Source organism: Aspergillus vadensis, assembly GCF_003184925.1.
Source record: "Aspergillus vadensis CBS 113365 unplaced genomic scaffold BO88scaffold_16, whole genome shotgun sequence".
NCBI lineage: Eukaryota > Fungi > Ascomycota > Eurotiomycetes > Eurotiales > Aspergillaceae > Aspergillus > Aspergillus vadensis.
This window is the reverse complement of record NW_020292054.1, coordinates 483,469-507,981: the sequence shown is the minus strand read 5'-3', so window position 1 is coordinate 507,981 and position 24,513 is coordinate 483,469. Positions and strand designations below refer to the sequence as shown.

General features: G+C 49.0%; 11 protein-coding genes and 2 non-coding genes across 13 annotated transcripts; 11 read left to right on the top strand and 2 right to left on the bottom strand.

Moving 5' to 3' along the window:
- Positions 1-23: 23 nt before the first annotated feature.
- Positions 24-1,593, bottom strand: BO88DRAFT_391366 (phytanoyl-CoA dioxygenase). Its single transcript, XM_025705000.1, has 6 exons — positions 1,257-1,593; positions 977-1,192; positions 872-892; positions 745-794; positions 306-671; positions 24-243 (listed from the first exon to the last, which is right to left on the bottom strand). Exons 1-6 carry the CDS (start codon positions 1,487-1,489, stop codon positions 50-52), a joined length of 1,080 nt encoding a protein of 359 aa, XP_025561467.1. The 5' UTR covers positions 1,490-1,593; the 3' UTR covers positions 24-49.
- A 243-nt stretch (positions 1,594-1,836) lies between these two features.
- Positions 1,837-3,121, top strand: BO88DRAFT_436517 (monooxygenase; the record flags this gene model as incomplete). The annotated part of the gene is made up of 2 exons (XM_025709571.1): positions 1,837-1,887; positions 1,937-3,121. The coding sequence occupies 2 exons, from the start codon at positions 1,837-1,839 to the stop codon at positions 3,119-3,121; spliced, it is 1,236 nt and encodes a 411-aa protein (XP_025561466.1).
- Positions 3,122-3,378: 257 nt separating this feature from the next.
- On the top strand, positions 3,379-3,889 carry BO88DRAFT_76370 (cupin domain-containing protein). Its single transcript, XM_025713114.1, has 2 exons — positions 3,379-3,455; positions 3,502-3,889. Exons 1-2 carry the CDS (start codon positions 3,430-3,432, stop codon positions 3,872-3,874), a joined length of 399 nt encoding a protein of 132 aa, XP_025561465.1. The 5' UTR covers positions 3,379-3,429; the 3' UTR covers positions 3,875-3,889.
- Positions 3,890-4,610: 721 nt separating this feature from the next.
- Positions 4,611-5,540, top strand: BO88DRAFT_426890 (flavin reductase family protein; the record flags this gene model as incomplete). Its single annotated transcript, XM_025708945.1, has 1 exon — positions 4,611-5,540. The coding sequence occupies one exon, from the start codon at positions 4,611-4,613 to the stop codon at positions 5,538-5,540; it is 930 nt and encodes a 309-aa protein (XP_025561464.1).
- A 270-nt stretch (positions 5,541-5,810) lies between these two features.
- On the top strand, positions 5,811-6,669 carry BO88DRAFT_489126 (YciI family protein). Its single transcript, XM_025712674.1, has 4 exons — positions 5,811-6,058; positions 6,125-6,180; positions 6,258-6,421; positions 6,494-6,669. Exons 1-4 carry the CDS (start codon positions 5,901-5,903, stop codon positions 6,530-6,532), a joined length of 417 nt encoding a protein of 138 aa, XP_025561463.1. The 5' UTR covers positions 5,811-5,900; the 3' UTR covers positions 6,533-6,669.
- Positions 6,670-6,865: 196 nt separating this feature from the next.
- BO88DRAFT_t184 lies at positions 6,866-6,938 on the top strand. Its single transcript has one exon. It is a non-coding gene; the product is annotated as a tRNA-Phe (tRNA).
- A 684-nt stretch (positions 6,939-7,622) lies between these two features.
- Positions 7,623-7,694, top strand: BO88DRAFT_t185. Its single transcript has one exon. It is a non-coding gene; the product is annotated as a tRNA-Arg (tRNA).
- Positions 7,695-7,914: 220 nt separating this feature from the next.
- BO88DRAFT_426888 (ATP-binding protein) lies at positions 7,915-10,192 on the bottom strand (the record flags this gene model as incomplete). Its single annotated transcript, XM_025708944.1, has 7 exons — positions 7,915-8,016; positions 8,071-8,231; positions 8,271-8,347; positions 8,398-9,014; positions 9,070-9,672; positions 9,727-9,940; positions 10,068-10,192. 7 exons carry the CDS (start codon positions 10,190-10,192, stop codon positions 7,915-7,917), a joined length of 1,899 nt encoding a protein of 632 aa, XP_025561462.1.
- Positions 10,193-10,915: 723 nt separating this feature from the next.
- Positions 10,916-15,777, top strand: BO88DRAFT_465503 (uncharacterized protein; the record flags this gene model as incomplete). Its single annotated transcript, XM_025711415.1, has 4 exons — positions 10,916-12,663; positions 12,723-13,276; positions 13,336-13,696; positions 13,758-15,777. 4 exons carry the CDS (start codon positions 10,916-10,918, stop codon positions 15,775-15,777), a joined length of 4,683 nt encoding a protein of 1,560 aa, XP_025561461.1.
- Positions 15,778-16,283: 506 nt separating this feature from the next.
- Positions 16,284-17,341, top strand: BO88DRAFT_465499 (Kelch repeat-containing protein; the record flags this gene model as incomplete). The annotated part of the gene is made up of 2 exons (XM_025711414.1): positions 16,284-16,590; positions 16,617-17,341. The coding sequence occupies 2 exons, from the start codon at positions 16,284-16,286 to the stop codon at positions 17,339-17,341; spliced, it is 1,032 nt and encodes a 343-aa protein (XP_025561460.1).
- A 458-nt stretch (positions 17,342-17,799) lies between these two features.
- Positions 17,800-19,822, top strand: BO88DRAFT_343832 (HET domain-containing protein; the record flags this gene model as incomplete). Its single annotated transcript, XM_025703208.1, has 2 exons — positions 17,800-18,082; positions 18,255-19,822. 2 exons carry the CDS (start codon positions 17,800-17,802, stop codon positions 19,820-19,822), a joined length of 1,851 nt encoding a protein of 616 aa, XP_025561459.1.
- Positions 19,823-20,914: 1,092 nt separating this feature from the next.
- Positions 20,915-21,847, top strand: BO88DRAFT_426886 (dihydrodipicolinate synthase family protein; the record flags this gene model as incomplete). Its single annotated transcript, XM_025708943.1, has 1 exon — positions 20,915-21,847. One exon carries the CDS (start codon positions 20,915-20,917, stop codon positions 21,845-21,847), a length of 933 nt encoding a protein of 310 aa, XP_025561458.1.
- A 370-nt stretch (positions 21,848-22,217) lies between these two features.
- Positions 22,218-24,501, top strand: BO88DRAFT_436512 (Zn(II)2Cys6 transcription factor; the record flags this gene model as incomplete). Its single annotated transcript, XM_025709570.1, has 3 exons — positions 22,218-23,521; positions 23,574-24,342; positions 24,392-24,501. The coding sequence occupies 3 exons, from the start codon at positions 22,218-22,220 to the stop codon at positions 24,452-24,454; spliced, it is 2,136 nt and encodes a 711-aa protein (XP_025561457.1). The 3' UTR covers positions 24,455-24,501.
- Between the last annotated feature and the right edge of the window lie 12 nt (positions 24,502-24,513).

Here is a 24,513-nt window from a genome sequence, read left to right as displayed (position 1 = left end):
CTACATAATCAAACAACAAACGACTTCAACAAGCACAACAACACACTACCTAAGCAGCAACCTCAGCACCCCCCTCCATCCTCTCCAAATACGGAATCCCCGTCAACTTAAACACCCTCTCACTCAGCACCGGCTCCTGCACCGGCCTCTCCCTCGCCACCGGACAAGGCTTCCCATCCCTCATAGCAATATTCGTCTTCGAGACATGTTTCGCATGCGGCCAATGCGTCGTTCCCAACCGACCTACCCAACAATCCATTAGCACAAACCCCAAACCCCCCAAACCGGAATAGAAAAAAACTCACTCTCAAAAGCCCCCCTCTTCCTAACCAAGTCCTCCTTCTCAACCTCCCTCACCGGCATAAAGCAGGTATAAACCGCAAACCGATCCTGCCCACCCGTCGGGGGCACATTATAGTGCGGCGTGCGACTATCCCAGACAATCAAGTCCCCAGGCTCAGCACATACCTTCTCCCATTTCAGTCCGTGGTCCGCCAGCCATTTCATCCCTGCATCGGTGAACCCGAACCATTCGGTCGTCCAGGCGGGGATGCGCTCTTCGTGTGCCATTTCGGTGTGGAATTGGGCGGAGAGCGCGTGTCCGCCTTTGCAGACGATGAGGCCGCCGTCGTTGGGGCCGTTGGGGAGGAGGTTGACGAGGCCTTGGAGGCCTGGTATGATTTTATTTTAGTTGGGTGTTTTGGTGGGGACGGGGGGAAGTAGGGTTTGGGAAAGGGACCGTACATCTGAAACCTGGCTTGGAGGGATCTTGGTCCTGGTGAGGCCAGGGTTTGCTTTATCCATATTAGTATCCATCTTTTCGTCACTTGAGAGAATGGAATATGGTAGTGGTGATGGTATTGAGACTCACTTCTCAGGCAGATCCTCCCGACTTTACAAACCAACACATTAGCATTTTCCATCACATACTCACAACTATACAATACCAGGAGAGATAAGAAGGAGGGAGAAATACTTAGCAAACCCCACATTCACGACATCAAACGAAACAATCAAATCCTCATCATCATACACCTTCTTAAACGCATCCACTACACCTTCCTCACCACGAATATCCCACACCCACTGCTCATGCGTCACGCCGTAGTCAAGTATCATGCCTTTTTCATTCAGCACGGGCAGTTTGGCCCGTCGGACGGTGCTGGGGTCGTGTCGGTTGTAGCCTAGGTTACTGTCATCATATTTGATTAGTATTTGATCTATGATATAGGGAAGAGAAAGGGAGGTATAATTACAATCCCTCCATATACGAGTAAAACGCATCCGCGTATCCATTTGCCCGATCAAGTGGAATCGCTCCCTTGATGACGGCGTAGCCGTCGCGGTTCAGTGCATCTCGGAAGTCGCCGTAGTTGGTGGGTTTGCCGTCGAGGAGCATGCGGTTTTGGCCTTGGCCGTAGCCTTGGGCTTTGGGAGGCTCCGCGGTGGTGGTCGTGGTTGTGGTGGTGATAGTGGCTGTGGTGGACATTTTGATTGCTTGTTGTTGTTATTGTTGTAGTACTGGTTTGTGTCGATGTTCGCTGTGAAGTGTGGGTGTGTGGATTGGGGTAAGGTGTTGGATTCAGCCTGTACTTATCTTCGTGGATTTGGATCTTTGTCAGATTATCTTTTGGTTCAGGTATAGTGAGTGGTTTACTGCGCCGAGAGGTGGCCGAGTTTGTTAGGGTTCGGAGGGCTCGGGGCGCCCCGAGATGGGCTCCGAGGGTCGGTCGTCGCCGAGAGATGGATGCCGCTTTGATGGAACGATAATAACAAAAAGGTGCAATATCCCCCTCACTCCTTCTTATTGAGAGTAATTGCAGTAAGGCAATCATCATGACATTCAATATCATCATAGTAGGAGGCGGCATTGCCGGACTCGCAGCCGTATGAACACACCTCCTTCTTAACCATAGGCAAACTAACAGCAGAATAGGCAATAGCACTCCGCTCCGATCACCACACCATCACCATCCTCGAACAATCCTCCCAATCGCGCGAAATCGGCGCCACCATCTCCCTCCAACCCAACGCTAGCAAAATTGTCGAGCAGCGATGGGGCCTCGCGGACCGTCTCCGCGAACAGGGCTCAATGCCTGACTCCGCCTTCGAGGTATATAACCTCCGTGGGGAGCTGCAGACCCGTATTCCTTTGGTGACATCCAAATACGGCGCAGATAGGATGATCTACCACCGCGTGGATCTGCATCAGGTGCTGAAGCATCGGGCTACCTCGGATGGATATCCGGGGCGGCCTGCTACGTTGCGGGTGTCGAGTAGAGTGAAAGGATGTGATTCTGAAGAAGGGGTAGTTGAATTAGAAGATGGGGAAATTCTGAAAGGGGACTTGATCATCGGTGCAGACGGGATCAAGAGCGTTATAAGAGGTGCAGTACTGGGGAGAGAAGTACCCGGTCAAACGACTGGATTGAGCGCATATCGCATGATGGTAGGTACGGACGAGCTGATAGCTGAGAAAGGTTTCGTGGATGTCATTGATCCACGGATTGCGAGGACAACGATGGTTGTTGGTCCCGATCGACGACTTATCATGGGTCCGGCGAGGAATGGGTCTCTTTATAGTATTGTTGCTCTAGTTCCAGACGAGAAAAGGGATGAGGAGTCAACGAGTTGGATGACTGCTGGTGATAAGGGAAAGATGCTTGCTACGTTTGCAGACTTTCCGGAGTGGGCGACGACGCCGCTGCGGTTGGCAGCGAGGAAAGAGGAGGATATTGGGCTTTGGCAGCTGAGGGATCTAGATCCGTTGGAGACGTGGTGTCGGGGGAGGACGATCTTGATTGGTGATGCTGCGCATGCTATGCTGCCGACGCAGGGACAGGGTGGGAGTCAGGCGGTTGAGGATGCTGAGGCGCTTGGGGCTTTCTTTGAGGGGCTTAAGGGAGGTGAAGGGAGGGAAGAGGTTGAGAAGGTGTGTCGGGAGGTTTTTGAGTGTCGGTATAAAAGGGCGAGTACGATCCAGGCCTATAGTCGCCAGGCGGGAAGGCCGGTGGAGGAAGATGTGAGGGTCGCGATGAATCCGGCCGAGTTTATGGACTATAATTGCTTGTATGAGGGGGCGATGGCCTGGAGGAGGCAGCAGGAGGCTGTAGTTGCTTGATTAATCACAGGTTGTTCTAATCTCATTTCATCCTGATGTCACGATTCTAATATTGTTCTGTGAATATCTGGAAAGAAAAATTGAGACAACATTAGCCTATCAATAACCCGGATAGGCTATCGATGCCCAATACCCGCACCCAACGCATGGATAACGGGTATCACCAAGACTTCGTTGGCGCACATACGCAGTCTCTCAGACGTATATAAAACTATCAGCCAGTCTCTCTGACGGGTTACCCTATACACAACCTAAAGCAAAATCAATATCTTAAACGTGCTTGGAGTTAAACCCTCAAATACGCGAAAATGGAAGAGCCAACTTATGATCCGAGGTATATAACCCACGTGCCTCTGCAACGCCATCTCTAATTCAAATAGTCGTCCCATGCCAGCCCTGGAACTTGTCTATGTACACAAGATCGTCAACTGTCCGGGAAAGACAATCGTTGGCCTGCGCGTGGATTTCCCCCCAAACGGATCGACTCCACCCCATCGACACGGCGGCGCTTCGGTCTCGGCCTACGTCGTTAGCGGCACACTTTTAAACAAGATGAATGAGGACCCAATGAAAGTGATTCCTGCAGGAGGCTCTTGGTATGAGGCACCGGGTTGCCATCACCGCATCAGTGACAATGCCAGTTCGACAGAGCCGGCCACACTCATGGCTGTTATGATATTGGACTCGGATGTATACGAGCGCGATGGGATGGCAGCGTTGCTCCAGATTGATGAGGAGTACAAGCATAACTAGAACCTTTGATTTGGCCTAACCACCCTGACACTAAGCTGTAGCTGAGGTGGCGGGTGATTGTGTTGGAGTTGAGCACTTACAAGGATTGAGATCAAGAGAAGTGATGTGTAATCGGCCATGTGTCCATGCCTTCTTATAATGAATGGAGTGTCATCTCTAGGGATATCAGCTATTATCGTCTCTGATAAAAGTTTCCATTAGCATCGACCCGGAGTAGTATGAAGTGGTCATTCTGGTACAGCGATGACTCAAGAGGGGAGACAACGAGCAATTGGGGATGGAGCGATTGCATGTCTTGGTATCTTTAGTACTTGCACCCTAGGAGTAGTCGTGATATTAAGAGAGGAATTTTCTATAGAATAATGCGATTATTTATCAATATCTACTCTGTACTTCTAACACAATATCGTAACACCGGTTCGGGTTCCTGTTCCGGAAAGTTAGGGCGCAGGCTCGGCCCCACCGACCGAGAAGCTGGAGAATTTGTCAGCCCAGATGGCAAGATAGAAATTGAACGCCCATGTTTAAACAGACGATTACTATCTTACTCTTGAGAGAAGACCAAATTGTGGGACGTAAAAGCTGTTATACTCATGGCGACCGTAGCAACTAGAAGCGTCACTCGGCTGACGGCCAGGTAAGCCCCAAACATCTAGATCGATAGGAGACCAACTAATCAAGCAACAGGACATTATCCAAGAGAATATCAATCCTCACACCCTTCATAAACTCCAGGATGAGTTCCTCATCCGCTGCAGTGGCAGCAGCAACGTCATTAGAAACAGACGATGCCACTAAATCAGCAAAAGCCAGCTATCAAATCGTCACCTCACACCACAACTTCCATGAAACCGAATCCCAAAGACCCAATTTCGACCACAATGCCCCCATCAATATCACCAAATCGCCTTACCCTAGCTGGAAATACGGCCAAGGAGTTCCCGACAACAATCACAGCGCCAGCAAAACCCACCACGAGATCGATCCCTACGCTGAGGATCGCCCAATGGTCAACAATTACCGACTGCTCGTGTCAGGCATCGCACCCCGACCCATCGGCTTCATCAGCACTATCTCCAGCGATGGCAAGACCGAGAATCTTGCGCCCTTCAGCTACTTCCAAGTGGTGGACCACGACCCACCCATGTTCATTGTCGGGTTCTCATCCCGCCCTGGCGCAGTCAAAGATACATACCGGAACCTGAAAGAGACCGGTGAGTGTGTGATCAACACCGTTTCCGAGGGGATGATTGAGGCTGTGAATGCGACGTCAATTGATGCCCCGTATGGGGTGTCGGAGTGGGAGGTATCGGGTCTGGGTAAAGCGCCTAGTTCGACTGTCAAGGCACCGAGGGTTAAGGAGTCTGTTTTTTCTGTCGAGGGAAAGGTTATCGATATCAAGGAGTTCGAGGCGCATAAGCCGGGCATGAGTTCTCCTGCGGTGGTTTTGATCCAGGCAACGAGGTTCTGGGTGCAGGAGGGTGCGGCGGATGAGGAGTTTAGTCATATTGACTTGGAGAAGTTGAGGCCTGTGGCGCAGTTGGGTGGGGTGTCGTATGGAAGGATTTCGTCGACATTTGAGAGGCCTAGAAAGAAGTGGGATGATGAGGTTGGGAAGAGTGAGTTGTTGGCTGAGTTGGAAAGGAGGAACAAGGACAGTTCGTAAACAGGATTATGTCTCCTGTTTAGATAGATTACGTCCCGCATTATATTGGGCTTAGCATGAGTGTCAAGGAATTATATGCATACTCTTGAATAGTTCATGGAGTCATGATTGACCTGGACGAGATGTATTAAAACATCTCAGTAAATTGCAAACCCGGACATCGTGCTGAGGCATACCAGGGCTGTGTGCCTGGCTATCCAGGCATCAATATAGTCGCCAGATAAGGTAAGGCGGACCGTCGGAGTCTTGTACCCGACGACCAGTGACTGTTCAACAGCCATCCCAGAAGTACATCTGACTGCAGAACCAAGGACAACAAAATATACATATCGTCAACATACACTTGAATCTTGCTTCATCATGTCTTTCCTCCGCCTTTCTACAAGGGCTCTACCAGCCAATCTGCTCCCCCGCCAGCACGTCGCCCGCCGCACCATTGCAACAGCAAGCAAGAAGGAATGGCTCTGCATTATTCCTGATACACCAGAGGGTCCCGAACTGAGAAAGAAAGTTCGAGCGTAAGTTTTTTTCTACTTCCATCTAGGTGTACGCCAGCTCAACTATCCTCGCTCACAACATCATAGGACTCACATGGAAGGAGTCGGCCCCCTCGTCCAGGCGGGAAAGCTAGTCGCAGGTGGTTCGTCTCACATCATCCTATTGGCTTCTATTCGAGCCCTCTTATATGGCTATTCTCAATTAAATTCATCTTGATAGGTGCGATGCTGGCCACTCATCCCGAGGAAGGCAAAGATCTGTCATTCAAGGGCAGTATGCTTGTGTATATGGCTGAAAACTTGGAGGAAGTGCACCAGCTTATTAACGGGGATATCTACGCTAAGAGCGGCGTTTGGGATCTGGGAAAGGCGCTTGTTGTCCCGGTGAGTAATTTGCTTCCGTTCTTTTGGTTGTGGTACTGTGAGCCGGGTTATGCTGATAATGGCTGCGTGCAGTATTTGTCCGCCGTGAGGGAGCCTTTGAAGAAGGAATAGAAATGACTATTTATTCTGTGTCTTTCAGAGATTAGTGGTGCTATTTTTTCCTCGATGTATTGGAGAGCGGCCATCGTTGAGCACATATAATGTCTTAGGCTACTTAATGCAGATTAAGCATTTGACCTATCGAAGATGCTACCGGTATGTGATTTCTCGGATAATTCTCGTAACTCGCCGAAACTACTCAGACAGGAATGTGGTGTATGGCTGCAGCCATAATCTGCCATATTTGGTAAGCCCTTGCGTTGGTGGCATGCAGGTGATGGAGGGATACTGCAGACAGATTCCCAGCCACATAAGACAAGATGTTAGAGGCAATTTCAAGAACAAGGGACGATGGCGCATCTGGGAGCGCGTCAGACTGAAGATCTGGAGGTGGCCGGTTCAAGCCCGGCTCGTCCCATTCTTTTTTTTTTTCAAATTTTTATCCGAATCTCGGCCTGGTGGGTCTCATTCGGCCTCATACAACAAACGACCAATACGAATACGGATGTGTAGGAGGTATGGTAAGACGTTTGATTGCAATGATGGGGGAGAAGGCAATCGATCTTGGTCTTTTTTGGAATTTGCTTCTATGGCTCGCATGTTTTAGTTGATTGTCAAAGGGTGTCCCTTAATATTCCTGGTCCTCCCCCGTGGTTGGCTGTGGGTATATCCGAAGGCATGGACTAATCGTTCGATGAAATGCGAGTAAACGACGGTGTCGTACTCCATATGAGGGAATATATAGACAGGTACTGCTACTATGGCCCTGGCTCACTGTACTAATGTATCCATTCGACGCCTGGTAAGTATGATGAGCAACTAAGTAAAAGGGAGGTACATGATGTTTTTAGGCTTAATGTGCGGATATATATAGTTGTCGGTGCAGCCGACATTGATAGTATCAAAACCAAACAATTTTGACTAAGCTCGGCAGTTTGCGACCACTAAGAGGCCAGAGAGCAATGGCAGAGTTCATCAAAGCAGGAGCCTTACCATAAACTTTAGTCGTAATTATATTGACTCTTATGGCACATCTCATGCTTGTGCTAGCGACAAAGTCTCCTTTGATGTAGCACTATGTGGGCCCAAATATACATCAAATGGCCTGCTGGCCCAATGGTAAGGCGCTTGACTACGGATCAAGAGATTGCAGGTTCGAGTCCTGCGTAGGTCATTCTTTTTTAATTTTCTTTTTTCACTTCTATTTTTTCTCTACTACTTGACAAAACAATCAGGCGACCGTTCAAAGTACCCGCCCATATCTTTGAACCACTTGTGTTCCATCACCACCTATCATTAATATCTTCGACGAGCTGTGTCACACTCTATCGCCGAATCGAACTTCACCCCAGGCTCCACATTGTAGGGCCATTTGACTCCGTACACCATTTGATCTAATCAACCATCACATCTATAAGATCCTCAATATCCTTTACAGTGACATTCTTTTGCATCTCCCGCGCCAGTGACACGGCACATGAGACAATGTTCTTAATCTGCAGTACATGTTAGCTTGCTTGTGACCATAAAAACACCGAAAGCTGACGAACCTGTCGCCCATTCAGCGCATGCCTCGAAAGCGCCACAAAGTCATCGGCGGTAAATTCAGCCAGCTCCGACGATTTTGCGACATTGTTCAAGAAATTCTTCCACACTTCTAGTCGGCTGCTGGTATCAAGCTCCGGATAGTGCATGGTGAAATGGATTCGACCTGTGATCATCGCATCAGGAGCTGAAGACACCATTCAACCAGGCCGAAACTCACTCTTGAATGCCGGATCAATGTCGCTCTTTCGGTTTGTGGTGAGTATGGCGACACCACGGAAACTATGATGGATTTTAGCACAGGCCGACATTTCCTATCAAGGGCTACTTACTACTCGAGTCGTCGGAGAAAGACGCTGACTAGAGCATCCCTCGCTAGGTCCTTGCCACGAGCCGAAAGGAACACATCTGCTTCATCGATCAACAGAACACAGCCCCACCGCCGGGTGATCTCTAAGATCATCCCCAGACGATTGTCGACTATATCAGGGTCGATTCCAAGCTCGCCGGTTGCTACTACATACAAAGGGCGCTGAGTTACTTCGGCAACGGCTTCTGCAGTCAATGTCTTGCCCACACCCGGGCTTCCGGTTAGGAGTGCAATAAGGCCTTTGCCTTTGTTCGCAACGATATCGTCAAAGACCGCGTCATCCTGGCGATGGGCCTTGACAAGTCCATGGATAAGTTCTCGGCGGTTTTCGGCCATGACCAGTCGTTTGAAGGCATTGTGGTTCCACTCTACATCGGATAACGCCGATACCGAAAGTTGACACCAAGACTTTTGTGCGAAGCTGAAGCCATTGATGAACGAGGCACAAATCAAGTATTGGTCATCAGACAAGCCGACAGGATCCAAAAACCCTTCTGATAGTACAAAAGGTCTGTTCAACTCCGACGATGTGTTATGAAGATAGTAACCAGCAGGGTCGACCATGACTCTCCCCAATGCCTATATAAGTGAGTCAGCGCCAATGTCCAAAATGGAGTAAGAGTTGCAGTCAGACATTAAACTTCTCGGGCACGGAGTCACCGTTGGCTCGTTCAAACTCCTTTATACCGTTTGCAGCCGTATACTCTCTGCATGCAGGCTGTTCGAGTAGCGCAACGAATTTACGCCCGCGGGCAATGAGCCTCTCTCGCACGGCAGATTCCTCGTCATGGTATTTGAGCGGAAAGAAGTTCAAGCTAGTTATTGTTCTCGCACCCTCATATTTGTTGATTTCTAGCTCCATTGTCGATTTACCAAAGTCTTGACCGTCATGTTTGATAACTTCGGCACTTGCAGAAAAGTATTGCTGGCCATTTGGACGTGACTGATAACTAGACATCTTCAGGTTGAAGGCCTGCTCTTCAGTCATAAGGCCAAACCGGGGTGAGATAATAACTTCCTTGGGCGGGAGGATTGCCCAAAGAAGATCCCAGGTGATCTGATTCTCACCCAGAAGCGACTTCAAGCTGACAATCTGAGCTGCAAAGTCCTCCTCAACAAATTGCAGAGCCGTGCCAATATCATCGATCAGTTGCTGGCTGGGTTTCTCCTTCTGCTTCTCCTCTTCTTTGATACGTATCAAATCCGGGGCGGCCCAGAAGAACACCTCGGGTGTAGCCTAAAGAGATTCGTCAGTCAGTGGAGCTTCAGAAGTCCGTATGAGCTGACAAACCATTGGAGGAGTCTTATTCAAGTCAAGGCCTTCTACATCTTTGAACAGATCACGAAACAAATCTTGCAGGAGAGGAGACCGGATGTCAATCTCGACGTGGGAGACCATGCCCTGCTTTGAAATAACTCGGCGAACGACCATTGCAGTCTTACTGAAACGATCGGGTTTGGCTTTGACTTTTGCCGTCTTAACGAAGTGGACTTGTCGGTCCTTTCTGTATCCATGTTAATGGTCCGGCTGTCTGAGGTTCGACGCAATGTTTCGCTACCTGCTATATCTGTTGGAGCGAACTATGATTAGCACCCTCTTTACCAAGACCTAAGGTACGGTCTCAAACTCACATTTGATCCACGCGCAACAAACGCTGAGACTTGTTGCCACGGTCCGTCATGGCGCGCTGGATGGATGGCTTGGAAGGCCCGTCTGAGGGCTTAGCCGCCGCCGCGGACTCGGTCTGATCGGCCATGTCGTTTTTGGGTGCTGATAATGGCTACAGTGGCACATGAAATGAGAGAACAGACGAACTTAGAACGAAAGGTGAAAGAATTGGCAACTGGAGCAACTTATGCTTGGAAAAAACAAGGCTGTCGACACTTGGCTCGTATATGGGATGTGGGCCAGGGCGTTCGCAGTGGGGGTGGCTGCTGATGCTGTCCAAGGCTTCAAGCTCATCCTTCCCAGTCCATGCGTCAGCACAGCGACAAAGTCGCGCCACCATTTCTGCCCAACTCAATGTACCAAAAGACTTCCTTCTATTATAAAAGTGGAGGTAATAACCTGTTATCCGGGAAGTTCTTTGTACAGAACATTTTCTTTTTCACCAACAGAGGCTAATCCTGCTGCCTTTCAGGGTCTGGAGACGACAGGGTGTCGAGCCGTGCCGCGCGGCGCAAACCCTGGCCCCCCGTAGGATCACTCAGATTTTAGTCTGACAGCCTTGTCAGTTGTCACACTAGGTTAATTATATGTGGCTAGTTATTCTCATGCAAGGTCTGACGTGTGCACAGGCGGGGTAGATTGCAGACTGTCTTCTGTCCTATTTCTCAGAGTAGTGAGGCGCGCAAAGTCCCCAGCATAGAGCCTCCCAGTGGGACCAGACCCGGTCTATTACTTATAGTTATTATCTCGCGTGATCTCAGTGAATCATTTTGGTCCTTGACAAGGCTGCCGATTGTGCCATTTTCTCACAATGCCCGAGGATTCCAGCGAAAATGTGGGAGGAACAGGCTCAACTGCCTTTGCGCGTGCGCTGGAAGAATATATCAACAAACCCCGATCGGCGAGAAGCAAGACCCCCCAGTTTCTCAAAAAACTGCAAGAACAACAATGTTCCGGCTCAATTCTTACTGGAGATGCCATCAAAAAAGACCTTTTCCTTTTGGATCGCCAGGCGACAGATCGCACAGCCGCTCGTGCCGCTCGCAAGATTTTGGGACCGGTTATACAGGTGCTTAATACCTACTCAGGAATTGTCGAAACTCTGGTCTCAGCAGATCCCATGCCTACGGCTATAATATGGGGCTGCTTGAAGTCTGTGATCGACTGCTCGCAGAGGTTCCTTGAACTGTACGAAAAGATATCCGATCAGATCAAACGCCTAAACACACACATCACCGTGCTTACAGAATATGAGGATTTATTCGATCACTCCGCTACGATGCGGGAGCTATTGCAAGCATCGTATATCGACATCATTCGGTTTTGGCGAAGGGTTGACAAGGAGTGTAACCGCTGCGTGGCTAATCGTGCCTTTCGAGCGATCGCCCCTTTCAGTACAGAAAAGCTCGATGGCATTATCACGAGCATCGGAGATACGGCCGACAGCATGAGTCGTCTTATTCCTGCCGTTCAGGAACGCCTAGACAGAGGAGAGCGGGAAAATGCAGCCGAGGAGCGTCGGCTTGCCGGTATCGCGCGAGAAGAACAAGCAGCACTTATCCAAATGTATGCGGAAGAGATGGAGAAACGGAAAGAAGAAAGGAGACTACAAAGGCAGGAAGAGGTACGAAAGTGGTTGCGAGATGGGACTATGCCACTCAATGGGAGCAACTTTCGCCACCGTGACAGCAAGCTGGCGCAGCGAAGCCCAGGCACTTGTGACTGGGTATTTGAGCATGCGACTTTGAAAGATTGGATGGACAAAGATAGCCCAGCCTCTCAAGTATGGGTGAAGGCATCTCCCGGAGCTGGAAAGACTGTATTGACTGCGTCTGCTGTTGAAAAGCTGGAAGCGACCAGCGCTGAAAACGCTGCCGTCATATACCATTACTTTACTTTTGATGAAGAATTTCCAGCCTTATTGGTCTATCGCTGCCTTGCAGAGCAGCTTGTCAACCGACTGGGAAAACAGACCGGCGACGTGCCAAAGGATATCCACAAATTTACACAGGAAGGTGCTACAACCGCTAATGTTGAGGACGTCAAGCAAGTGATCAGAATGCTGCTGGAAGAAATGGCCGTTACCTACATATTTATTGACGGGCTTGATGAGGAGTGCGAGACAGAGAATAGAAAGAAAGAGCTTTGCAAGGTGTTGGAATTCTTTGGGGAGCTGAGCCGTGCTATGCCAAGCCGCCTGCGCATTTGGTACAGTTCTCAGCACCGCACCTGTCTCGATGCTGCCCTCAGCAGCCTTCCATCTATTGAGATCACGAAGGACTTGAATAGTCATGACATTGAGCACTATCTACTAGACAAAATCGAGGACCTGAAAAGTCTTGAGTTTGATGCAGGGTACATCAGGTTGATTATTGGTGATCTGCGCGAGAAAGCCGACGGATGCTTTTTGTGGGCATCACTGATGTTAGACTCTATGTCGGACGCAGTGACCCTTCATAAGGTTCAAAGTATCATTGAGGAAGGTCTTCCCGACAGCTACGAAAAGTACTACCAGAGAAAGATGGACAGCATCCGGCCTGGTCTGAAGGAATTCGTTTCGTACGTAACTCTGAACGCCCGCGATGTGGTTTGGAAAACGGCTAACCTGGAACTGCTAGGATTATTCTATCCTGTATCGTGCATGCAAAACGTCCATTACGTCTGGATGAGCTTTGTGAATGTACGGCGATGGTGAAAGGCATTGAAGGACAGAATATTGATAGGAGCCAAAAGATCAAGAAAAGCAAGGTGTTGGAGTTATGCCAACCACTTGTCCAAATCCATGAAAGTGATGGGCCAGCCGGCACCATCTCTATCTGCACGCTGACTCATGGCTCGGTCAAAAACTTTCTGTTGAAGAACCCAGGGATCTTTGCAAACAATTCCAATCCACCAGCATATGCGCTCACAAATGATGTTTTGGCGAATGTATGCCTCAAGTATCTCCTGCAGCCACGGTATCAGCAACTTCTTACCAGGGAGGGCGAAACATTTGTCGATTGTGATGGGGAGGACATTCTTAATCACCATCTTCTCTCTTATGCCGCCAAATACTGGGATAAGCACCTGGATGGCGTCAATTATTCATTGGACTATTGCCAGAAAGCCTCGAACTTTATCCGAAGCCCACAGTTCTTCACATTGCTACAAGTCCAGAGTCTCTTTGTCGACGGTATGTTTGATAAAGCTCCAGACCTTTTGAAGGGCCACGTTAACTAATGAGAGATATAGGTCAATTTCGCTTCTGGTACAGTACTTACCGTCCATGGGCTGGCAGACATATCAAGCGCGTATTTCCTCATTGGTTGGATGATAACTGCAATGAGCCCTTCGCAAAGGACTATGCATCCTTTGTGGGTGAGTGGGGGCCACTATTGGACCGTGAGACAAGCATCACGGGCGCATTCGCAGGCGAAATCGATCGATGCTTTCCTGGGGCCTTGGGACCCAACAACTACCTTCACAAGGGACCCAGCCGTTACCGAAGTCTGATGTTTACGGCAGAGACTGAGCCGATTGAGCCCCCAATTCGGTGCTTTGAAGGGGTTGACGAAACGGGAAGGTATTTGACAGTACTGAACCTGGAAAAGGTGTAAGTGCCACAGCCCCACGTTGTCGTTGTTCATAGCTTATTGTGTTATAATTACGAATAGTAGCGAAGACAGGCTACAAATTTGTTGCGAGCATTGGCATCTAAATGGTCGCAAACCCGAGCTTCAAAGAACTCAAAAGTTGTATGCATCCGCCTCAACCTGGTCTCTTTACGAGTATCCCTTGACGGAGAATGTTCCGGGCCGACCTCGTCTAGTTTCCTTCACTAAAGACTTGAAATTCATGCGCATTGGGTCTCAGCTATTTGTCAAGGGTGTGGATCATGATTATACGTCCCTACCTGTGACTGATCCCGACGAAGATTATTTCGATGAAATGGCCAGCAACAAAAATATGGTTGCTGTGTCAACAAGACGACATATCTCAAAGTCAGATGTGGAAATTCCAGGGGCAGTTACTGGCGATGTGAGAATTGTTGACTATGCGGATATAGCGATTCAAAAGCGAGAAGAAGAGGTAAGCGAGTTGGATCAAAGAAGTACGGCCGCCCCAACTTCAGCTGCCGATACACAGCCAACTACTACCGTTACGAAAAGCAGTGATGACGACAGTGATAGCGGGACCATTGACACCGATATCACATCAGAGTCTTCATTGAAGCTAGAAGACCCAGATGAGTTCCAACCATCGACCGAGAAAGACAAGGCGCTGGAGCTCGCAACAAAGGGGTCGAATTATACAGACGAACTCATGAAAAGCTCTTCCGAGTCTGCCGGAAATTCGGCTTATACCTCCTGGAGCGAGGGATCCACTGATCTTGATGATGAGGTGGAGGACGAAGAGCAATGGAATGATTGGGATCTCGAGAATCTGGAACTGGAAGAGCTCGACATCGAAGAGAAGGGAAGCTTTCTTGGCAGCGACAACGACGGATACAGCAGCGGTGATGAGAGGAAAAATGCTTTGGAGCTACATGATGATCTCGCGAGTGAACTATCGGAGTCAGATAACGCGAGTGACGCATTGGAAAAAAGAAGTGATATGCTACCATCGGACTCTGATGGTAGTGACGTTGAGAGTGTCGGTTCTTCGACGAACTACAGCGTCTCTAGCAGCGAATATGGCTCCGATGATGAAAACCGCGGCATACTCGAAAACATGATGACCGGAAATAAGACCATGAGCACCGAAGGGACTCGTCGCACAAGCATTCGAGTGTACGATGCTAGCAGAAAAGAACGCATCCCCGTATTTCACTTTACCTGCTTTATTAAAGACAGGTTGTTCGACTCACCTCCGGTGTTCCACCCTTCCAAGCCCCTCCTGGTCTGGCCACTGGGAGACAGGGAGATTCTGTTTGCCAATTATGAGAAGAACACGTATTTTACACGCGGGCTATGTCGGTCGGGCTATGGCAGCTGCCACATCTTCATCAAGGCTCACTTCTCGAGTGACGGTCAACACCTGCACCTCGCGGCATTGGAAGCTCGCGAGGCCGCCAAATCAGACAAGGAAGAAGCCTCCGTACTTCTCAGCCTGCAGGTCTCAACACACCGACTATCCGAGCACAAAACTGCTAGTAGCCCGCCTCGAATGATCTTCCGCACCACTGTTGAGCTCGGTAATACCCCTAAGTTGTCCGTGTCCAATCTCCCTCACTTCCTAACATGGAGCGACACACATCTTTTCTTCACAAGCCGCAACAACAAGCTCGATGTCCTTCGAATTCCCCTCTTCCGTCCCCCGGGCGACAACGTGGACCTGAACATCTGCTCCCTACAAGAACCCATATTTTTGCCACGCTCGGTCGAAACACGAAACATGTACTTCTTCCCATCTCAGGAAACAACGAAGAAAACTTCACGGAAGAAGGACACGAAGTCAGCAACACTTATCCTAGGTGCACAGACCTGTCTCCCTAGCCAGGGAATACTTGTACCCCGGCACATGTGTTATCCCCCGATCGCGGTATCTCTGCGTGAGGACAAGGATTTAGTCTGGGCTTGCAAGTCGAATGTTGATGAGGGTAGAAAGATCAACAATGCCTGTGGCAGGTTGAGGGGGAAGTTCGAGTCGTTTGATCACAACGAGGATTGTGATATTATTCCGTATTTGTTTTGATGTGAGCTTCAACTCTGGCTAAACCCTGTATCTGTTGTACCTCTATGGAGAACATCCCACTGCAAAATTCATATGTAAGTCAGAAGACGAATCAGTAATGATAGCGATTAGGGGTCAAGTTAGCAGTCATCGGTGTCTACAACATGTTATGACAGTAGAAATCTTGAGCTACGTCAAAATACCCTATTTGAGCTGAGAAGGAGGACTGTATCTTTTAGAGTGGCGGAATTGAAATCCGCAACCACCGAGTCCAACCTTTCCCCGAATGATGGACATTTCCTTAACTCAGTGCCACCAGGGATTCCCTTCTATCATTGCAAGACCATCCCCGACAGTTCAGTATTAGCAACTAAACTATCAACTGTAAGAGGCTTCTTTCCTCTCATCGGTCCCCAAGGCAACTAAACACCCCCCGGCGTCCAGTATTACTAAGACCTTTTCAAAGTGTCCATTCTCGACTCTTCTTTTTTTTCTCTTGCTGATACTCAAACGATGCGCTAACTACAATGACTGCCTTTGGCCTGCTTGGTAGTGCAAATGCAGCCACTTTTTGCAGCTCAGGTCGCTGGGTCAACCTCGCCTCCATTACCACTCCCCGTCAAGAGCATGGGACCGTCGCCATCGGTAACTCAACTATTGCGATCGTCGGTGGCATCGCCCCCCAAGGCAATAGTACCACCGCAGTCACAACCGACCTAGTCCAGCTCTACGACATCGCTTCCAATACCTGGCGCACTGTATCCCCGGCCCCCTTCAGAGTCAACCACCCCAACCTTGCCTCCGTGGCCCCCAAAAAACTCTACCACCTGGGCGGTCTGATCGATGTACCACCCCAAAAGGCCAGGATCTAGACATCAACTGGATTGCCTCCAAGGACTGCTACGTTTATGACGTTGCAACGGATACTTGGACCCAGATTGCCTCTATGCCCAACGGCACAGAAAGGGGCAGTTCCGTCATCGGTGTTCATAACGAGATGATATATCTCGCCGGAGGAATGACTGTCCTCCAAACTGGATACCAAGACGCCGTCAACTCCGTTATCTCATTCAACACTGCCTCTGGTCTCTGGCAGAGACTTGAGTCCGCTGCGGCTGAATTGCCAGAAAGCCGCCAGCATGCTACTGGAGCGGTCATTGGAGACACTTTCTATGTTATCGGTGGACGCCGATACGGCCAGATGTATCATCGAGACACGGTTTTCGAGCTTGATCTGCAGAATATTGAAGCGGGGTGGAGGACGAGTACTGGCCACATGCCTACCTCCCGCGGAGGCATCTTTGGGGGTGCTGTTGATGGGAAGTTCTATGTTTTCGGTGGTGAAGGAAATCGATATTCCATCACCGGTGTTTACAATCAAACGGAGATATTTGATATTGCTGCGGAGCGATGGGTTGAGTTGTTGCCCATGGCTGTTCCTCGTCATGGTACTCAAGCCGCAGTGGCTGGAGGATGTATCTATATCCCTGGTGGCGGCCTCCAGCAGGATGGCAAGGAGGTCATAGTGGGTGGAAAGACAACTTACCATAATACTACCTCTCACTTTGATGCTTACTGTCCTTGAGCATTGGAAGTGTAGAGCGGCGTGAGGGGTATAGAGAAACTGGCTGTTGAAAGTTGAGCCACCTTTTGTCACAGTCATACAAATTGCAATGATATAATGATGTCTTATATTCTCATTTATGATTGCTTTGACGCACGGCATCAGTCTTCCAGAAATTCTCTGGTTATTCCGTGAAGCATCGAAGCCTGGGCAGGGCTTCTGTAGGTTGGCTAAAATGTGGTAGTGCACTAGAAATTCTGATCAGGTTGTATGTCCGTCCGCCTGTTGATCCAATGTCTCTGGTTGGATCTCTATCACCACACTGCATGAAAAGAGCTTGAGAAGGAGGTTACAGTCATGTGACCTGGTCTTGAGGTATGGACCCCACTTCCGCATAAGTAAAACCAGCTGAATACCCCGCCCAAATGAAGGATGGCCATGATAGCGTATTAAGCGCATCGGGTTGGTTTCAAGTCGAGATGGCCTCAAAAGCAACGATTCTTAGAGGTAACACCTGTTCGGTATGTCAGGCTGTTCTCTGTCCTGAACCTGGCTACAATTTTGGACCTGATCCAAAGTTATCATACACTACCCCAGCCGGCCAAACCCTTGTCGCCTTTCGAAATGCTTCTCAGGAAGATTGCGTTATTTGCTCAACTATCTTCAACATGTCTGAGCAGCATCGATTGGCATGGTCGGATACCTCGTCGAAATACTGGCAGCCATTGCAATATCGCGTACAAAAATATGCAGGCGAGGAGGGTATCGTGAGACTGAACGTCATATTTAGCGACCCACTGAGAGGTAGTGCAAATGACGTTCGATTTCGCCTGATTCCTATCGACAGTAAGCCTCGTTTGCTCCTACAAAAAGTTTATACTCTGTATCTATGCTGATTGATTTGAAGATGATGAATATCGGTCTTACTTTAGAGCGTGCAATATGGAATCTGATACATCGTCTGCAACCACATTAGCAACAGCAAAGGAATGGTTTCTTCACTGTCATTCTGAGCACAAACTATGCCACAAGCTATCAACTTTTGACTCGGCCAGGCTTCCTACTCGGCTTATTGATATCGGGCACGACGGAGATACTAATTGGTTTCTCCGCATTATGCAGGAACAAAGTAGTTTGTCAACACGCTTATCTTATATGACACTCAGTTACCGCTGGGGATCTGATGCGAATTTCACGCTTCTTTCTTCAAATATAGCACAATTTGAGCAAGGCGCACCAATCTGCGACCTTCCTCAACTGTTCAGAGATTTTATAACGGTAGCTCGGACTTTTCGCATCAGATATGTCTGGATTGATGCCCTGTGCATCATACAAGACTCGATCGATGATTGGGAGGCTGAAGCACCAAATATGAGACACGTCTACGCAAACTCCGCATGCAATATCGCGGCGTCGGTTTCCAAAAGCCCAGAAGAAAGCATGTTCCGTTCCAGGGAGCCCGACAAAATTCGACCTCGTATGGTTTGGAGTTCTTTATCCTCTGATCGACCATCCTTCCACTATATCTTTGAGAAGAGATACTGGGATAGACAAATTTCCAACGGACCCTTACATAAACGAGGGTGGGTATTTCAAGAAAGGTTCCTGGCTCCTCGAGTACTTTATTTTGGAGAAGACCAAATTCTGTGGGAATGCCTCAGTGAACATAAGTGCGAATGTTTCCCTTGTGGTATTCCAGCTCATTCATCGGACAAAAACATGGATGCGCTTTTTGATTATATGCCCACGATGGATGGCGTAGATCCACAGAGCCGAGAGCCCATGTCACTGGAAGGATTCAACTTGTGGAATGATCTTGTTCAAAGATACTCTTGCTGTGACTTGACAAACCCTTCGGACAAAATGATTGCTATAGCCGGCATCGCCGAACTTTTTCAGGATATCACTGGTGACGAATATGTAGCCGGCTGGTGGAAATCACGCCTTCTTGAATCACTGGATTGGCGTGTCTTTGAGCCCCAGGAACGGCGGAGTGCGTGCTATAGAGCACCATCCTGGTCCTGGGGTTCAGTTGATGGACCGGTCACACCGTCTGGTTTATCTGCTTCTGCCGAATTCCTTGTCAGTATCGTGGACTTTCATGTGGCCACAGGAAGCTCAGGTACTACAGACAATGTCTTGAAGGGGTACCTCGAGCTCAGGGGCACTGTTCTCGTAGGGGTCTGCCGCAATCTCAGCAATGGAAATCGCGCTATAGATATTGAGGGTCGGCAGCTTCCTGTCTGGATTTACCCAGATTCTTCGGACACTCAATTTCAGGAGGGCAAGAAGGTCATCTGTATTCCATTGAAAAAAGACTCCTCATGGGACGCTAGTGGCGAGGCAAGATCCCACATCACTTTCATTTTAGCCGAGGAAGTAGATCAGCAACAAAATTCCAGTATTGTCTATCGACGTCTTGGAATCTTCACTCTCAATACGCAAGAAGATGTGGAATATATCTGCGCAATTTGCGATACAAAGGCTATCGTTATGATATAATGACTTTGGAATTAAAGGATACTAGATCCATTACGCGGCCGCGGTGGAGATAGTAATCAGGTCGTATGCCTGCCGCGCTGTTGACCCAGTCTTTCTGGTCGGATCTTTATGAATGATCTATCACCCTACTCTGCATAATACGAAATTGGACACAGGGAGAATTACCACCCACGGTGAACAACCCTCCGTGGTATTAGAGTACGCGTTCGGAAACCAGCTATGCTGGGCGGGTTCTGGCCGCCTGGGTCGTAAAAACCCTCGCTCCCACGTTGGAGCTAGGGCTTTAGAATACAGGCATTGCTCCAATTATTGTACTTATCATATTGGAGAATAAAGCTGCGTAGAACTAATTTATTGACCCGAAGAAACATATGGGTACGAGAGAAAAACTGTTGGCGACTGTGGTCAATCAATGCTGAACAAACAAACAGGGAAAAGGAAGAGACAATCAATACCCATGGTCACGACATCCATTTCTGATGAATCTGTTGGTATTCCAATGCTTGCTGGCTCCGAGTTTTGCCCCCCACCACTGTTCCGTGGCACTTCTCTGTGTGGCTCAGAATACACACACACACATAGAGAGAGAGAGAGTGAGAGCCCATTGAGATATTTGATTTCATTCATTCCATCTCATTGGCCGAGTGCGCTTTATGTCGAATACTCTTGAGGCGCGCTGTACAGCAAGCAACGAAAGCAACGAAATGAACGAACGAATGGAGCAAAAGAGTGAGTTGAATTGAGCTATCTAGGAGAGCGAAACAAAGCAACGCGTAGAGGTGCTTTGTGTGGGAGGTCTAAGCGCAGCACGTGACTAGCCTACATAAATGCCTCATCAAATACTACCAGTGTCAATATCTGTATCAATTTTAGGAGAGGGAGGGGGGCCATCGTGACAGCGCAAGGGTGTTTCCGATAATCCGATAATCCGGGAATCCGATGGGTGTACCCACAACGCCTACAGAACCCCAGAAGATACAAGAGGTGATAAAAGGAGGTATTCGCCACGAGCGTTCCAGTAAAGTACAGAGCAAAACAACAATTCATTTCATGATCTTTAAACCATCACCTGAAATTCATCCAATTATCAATATGGTCGGCTTTGACATGCGTGGTTTGACACCGGCTCCGGTAACTCCCTTCACGCCGGACGGTGCAGTAGACTACGAAGCTATACACCGGCTTGGTTCCTGGCTTGGAGGCATTGAAGGCGTCAAAGGACTGGTTGTGCTTGGCCACGCTGGCGAGGGCACCTTTCTCACCACCGAAGAGCAAATCTCCGTCATCAAGGCTTTTGTGAGGTCGGTGGACAACAAAATCCCAATCATCGCTGGAATCACTGGCGAGGGCACCGAAGTGGCCGCGTTAGAAGCAAAGCGTGCCAAAGAAGCTGGCGCGGCTGCTGGCTTGCTATACCCATCTCATGGCTGGCTGCGCTTCGGATATCAGCCCGGGGCTCCTCAAGATCGGTACCGCCGTGTATATGAGGTGTCCGGCTTGCCCTTGATCCTTTTCCAGTATCCGGACAACACGAAGGCGACCTACAGTTTACAGACTATGCTTGATATTGCTGCTCAACCCGGCTGTTTTGCCATGAAGAACGGTGTGCGCAACATGCGCAGATGGGATACGGAAATTCCTGTTATTCGGGCCCAACGCCCCGACCTACAAATTCTCACTTGTCATGATGAATACCTGTTGCACACTTCCTTCGACGTCGATGGCTTTTTGGTTGGCTACGGGAACATCGCCCCCGAGCCTCTTATCGAGTTGATAAAGGCTGGTAAGGCCAAGGATTACAAAAGGGCACGAGCTATCCATGACCAACTCCTGCCGGTCACGAAGAGTGTGTATCATCGAGGATCTCATATGGAGGGTACGGTCGCGCTGAAACATGCTCTTGTTGCTCGGGGGATCCTGACTCACGCCACTGTTCGTTCGCCTTTGTTGCCGCTCGAGGAGGGTGCAGAACAAGAAATTCATGCTGCCATCAGTGCTGCATCCCTCAGCAAGGTGGTTCTGTAAAGAGAAATGTCAAAGTAAGGATCTGTATATGATTGTGTTAAGCTAGAAGGTAGATGTGAGGGAAGATCACATCCAATAGCCAATGATAAATTTATGCGGTTTTTGTAACAATGGTGGCCTTATACAGTATAAAGTAGAATCGTAAGGCAACCTAGTGCACTCAACGATGATGCAAGAAGATTGTCTGGATTAACCCTGGCTCGGATTTGGATGTCCTCGTATTCTGCACAGACTACTGACCTTGCGATCTCGGACTTCCGGCTATGCTCGGCTATCCAGCCCGCATTCTACATTCTATTTGGTCTGCAAATCCGGCATTTCCGTCCCCCTCCTCCCCCTCTCTCTCCACTAAGCAGCACCTGAAAGCATCATGACATCCACCCATTCACCACAAGGCCCTTTGCTGGCGCCAGATCCGTCCAGAGCGCCTCCAGGGAAGCGCCCCTTGCTGACGACCGGTGACGATGCGGATGATGAGAATCGCCGGAAAGACCCAAAAATCACTCGGGCTTGTGATACCTGCAAAAGAAAGAAAGTCCGATGCGATGGTACACTTCCATGCAGGAATTGTGCGAAACGAAAGCTCCATTGTTTCTATAATGCCAAATACAACAGGGGTCGGCCCCCAACCCCACCACCTTCTATGACGATCAGTGAGCACCAAGCCAGACGGCAAAGTTATCCTCCAGAGCAGAATCCCAATAGACAGAATACGGAACCAGTCACGCATCTAGTCCCCGAGTCTCAAAATAACCCTCGGGATTCACCAGAGGTCGAACTTGAGGGGCAATATTCCGATCCTACATCAGGATTGAACTTCTTGCACAGAGCATGGAAGAAATTGTCGACACAAAACGATGATTCAGCATTATATCATTTGAACAACGCAGGAAGAGACCAACTGCTCACTTCAGCTGGAGATCCCCCATTTCATGTTGATGATGCAGCTCTAGATGATGTGATTCCAGTCGCCTCCGCGGCGAGGGAATTGCAAGAGTTCTACTTCGAAACGTGTGTGGTGACGTATCGTATGTTCCATCGGCAACTCGTAGAAGGTTGGATGGAGATTCTCTTGAAAAATCGACAAGAACGACGGCCAATTACCCATTCGCTCGGAAATTCTAGAACTGCGATACTGCTCACCATAATGGCTATCGCCTCTTTACGCCGCGATAAAGTCAACGGGAAAGGGCCCCAAGACGACAACATGAATGCCTTATGCAGAAGTGATCGGTTGTTCAGTGCGGGCATGAAACTGACTGAGACGGAGATGGGGTTTCCAAAAGTTGAATCCGTCCAGGCACGGCTCATCCAAGTTCTCTACCTTCTGCAAACAGCTCGCATGAACAAAGCCTGGTATGTATTTGGAAATGCCTTTCAGGTAACACTTTCCCTCGGCATGCACCGGTGTCGAGACCAGAGGAGAAATTTCCCTTTCCCGGGACGGCCCCATAATTACATTATCTCAGAATGCTACAAACGCACGTTTTGGGTCGCTTACATTGTTGACACCTATTTGAGCGTTGTGTTCGGCCGGCCTCGACTTTACCAAGACGAGAATATTGACCAGGATTTCCCTAGCATGGTCAATGACGAGGACATGAAACCGCAAGGGCCTTGCAACTCAGACAACCCTGGAGATTGCTATATTGATGCTTTGATACATCATGCCAAGTATATTGTAATGCCTCTCCATCGTGATGATCGCATACTTACCACATTTCAGGATTGCGCAGATCATAGGAAAAATATCACGAGAAGTATACTCGATCAGCAATTTGCCCAACGAAGATCGTCTAGCAGCTGTGCAGCGGTTGTGTCATGATCTGCATGTATGGTGGGCCAGCCTGCCGCCACATTTGGGTACAGTAAAACCCTCCACCTTGATATCCAGTTTCCGGCGCCAGGCCATTGCTATGCGGCTGGCATATTATCATGCTCTCATGCATGCCAATCGACCTTTCCTTTTGAGTGAAGGAGCATACGAGGAAGTTAAAGAATGCATAACTGCTGCCCGGAACAGTCTAGAACTTCTCAATAGAATGGCTAAAGACAGTACATTATTTCATTCTTTCTGGTGGACATATTATGTTATTTTTTGTGCATTGTCTGTTGTCTATGTCTGGGAGATTCAGCGAACTACCCGATGCATATATGGAAATGATGATCAGACATCGAGCAAGCTCTTTGATCTCGCAGAGGAGTGCCACGGTCATCTCAAGAGAGCTTCGACAAGTCTATCACAGAACCAACGATACAGCATTATACTAGATGAACTGCGATCCGAAGCACAGAGATGCCGAGCTGCGATGGAAAGCTTGCAAAGTCAACGTCCAGATACTATTCACGGCGCTGAAGGCCATGTTGCAGATATTAGCCTTTCATTTCCGCAGGACCCGGAAAGCTGCCTCAACACAGCCTTTCTCCAGGAAGGAGCCATGCCCGGGGTGTTAGAGAACCTTCAGTTTAGTGATTGGCAGATGCTTGACTCTTCGGTACGTGTATTGTTACAACTACATTACAGCATGCTAAGTCCACTTAAAGGCCTTCTTGCCCTTATCGGACTCAAATTACGTCTCTCCCACAGACCTTCCTGGAGTTCAATGAGTTTGATCGTCTCTGGTGGCTAGTGGAACTCTTACTAAAATGCCTTCCCCGCTTTTTGA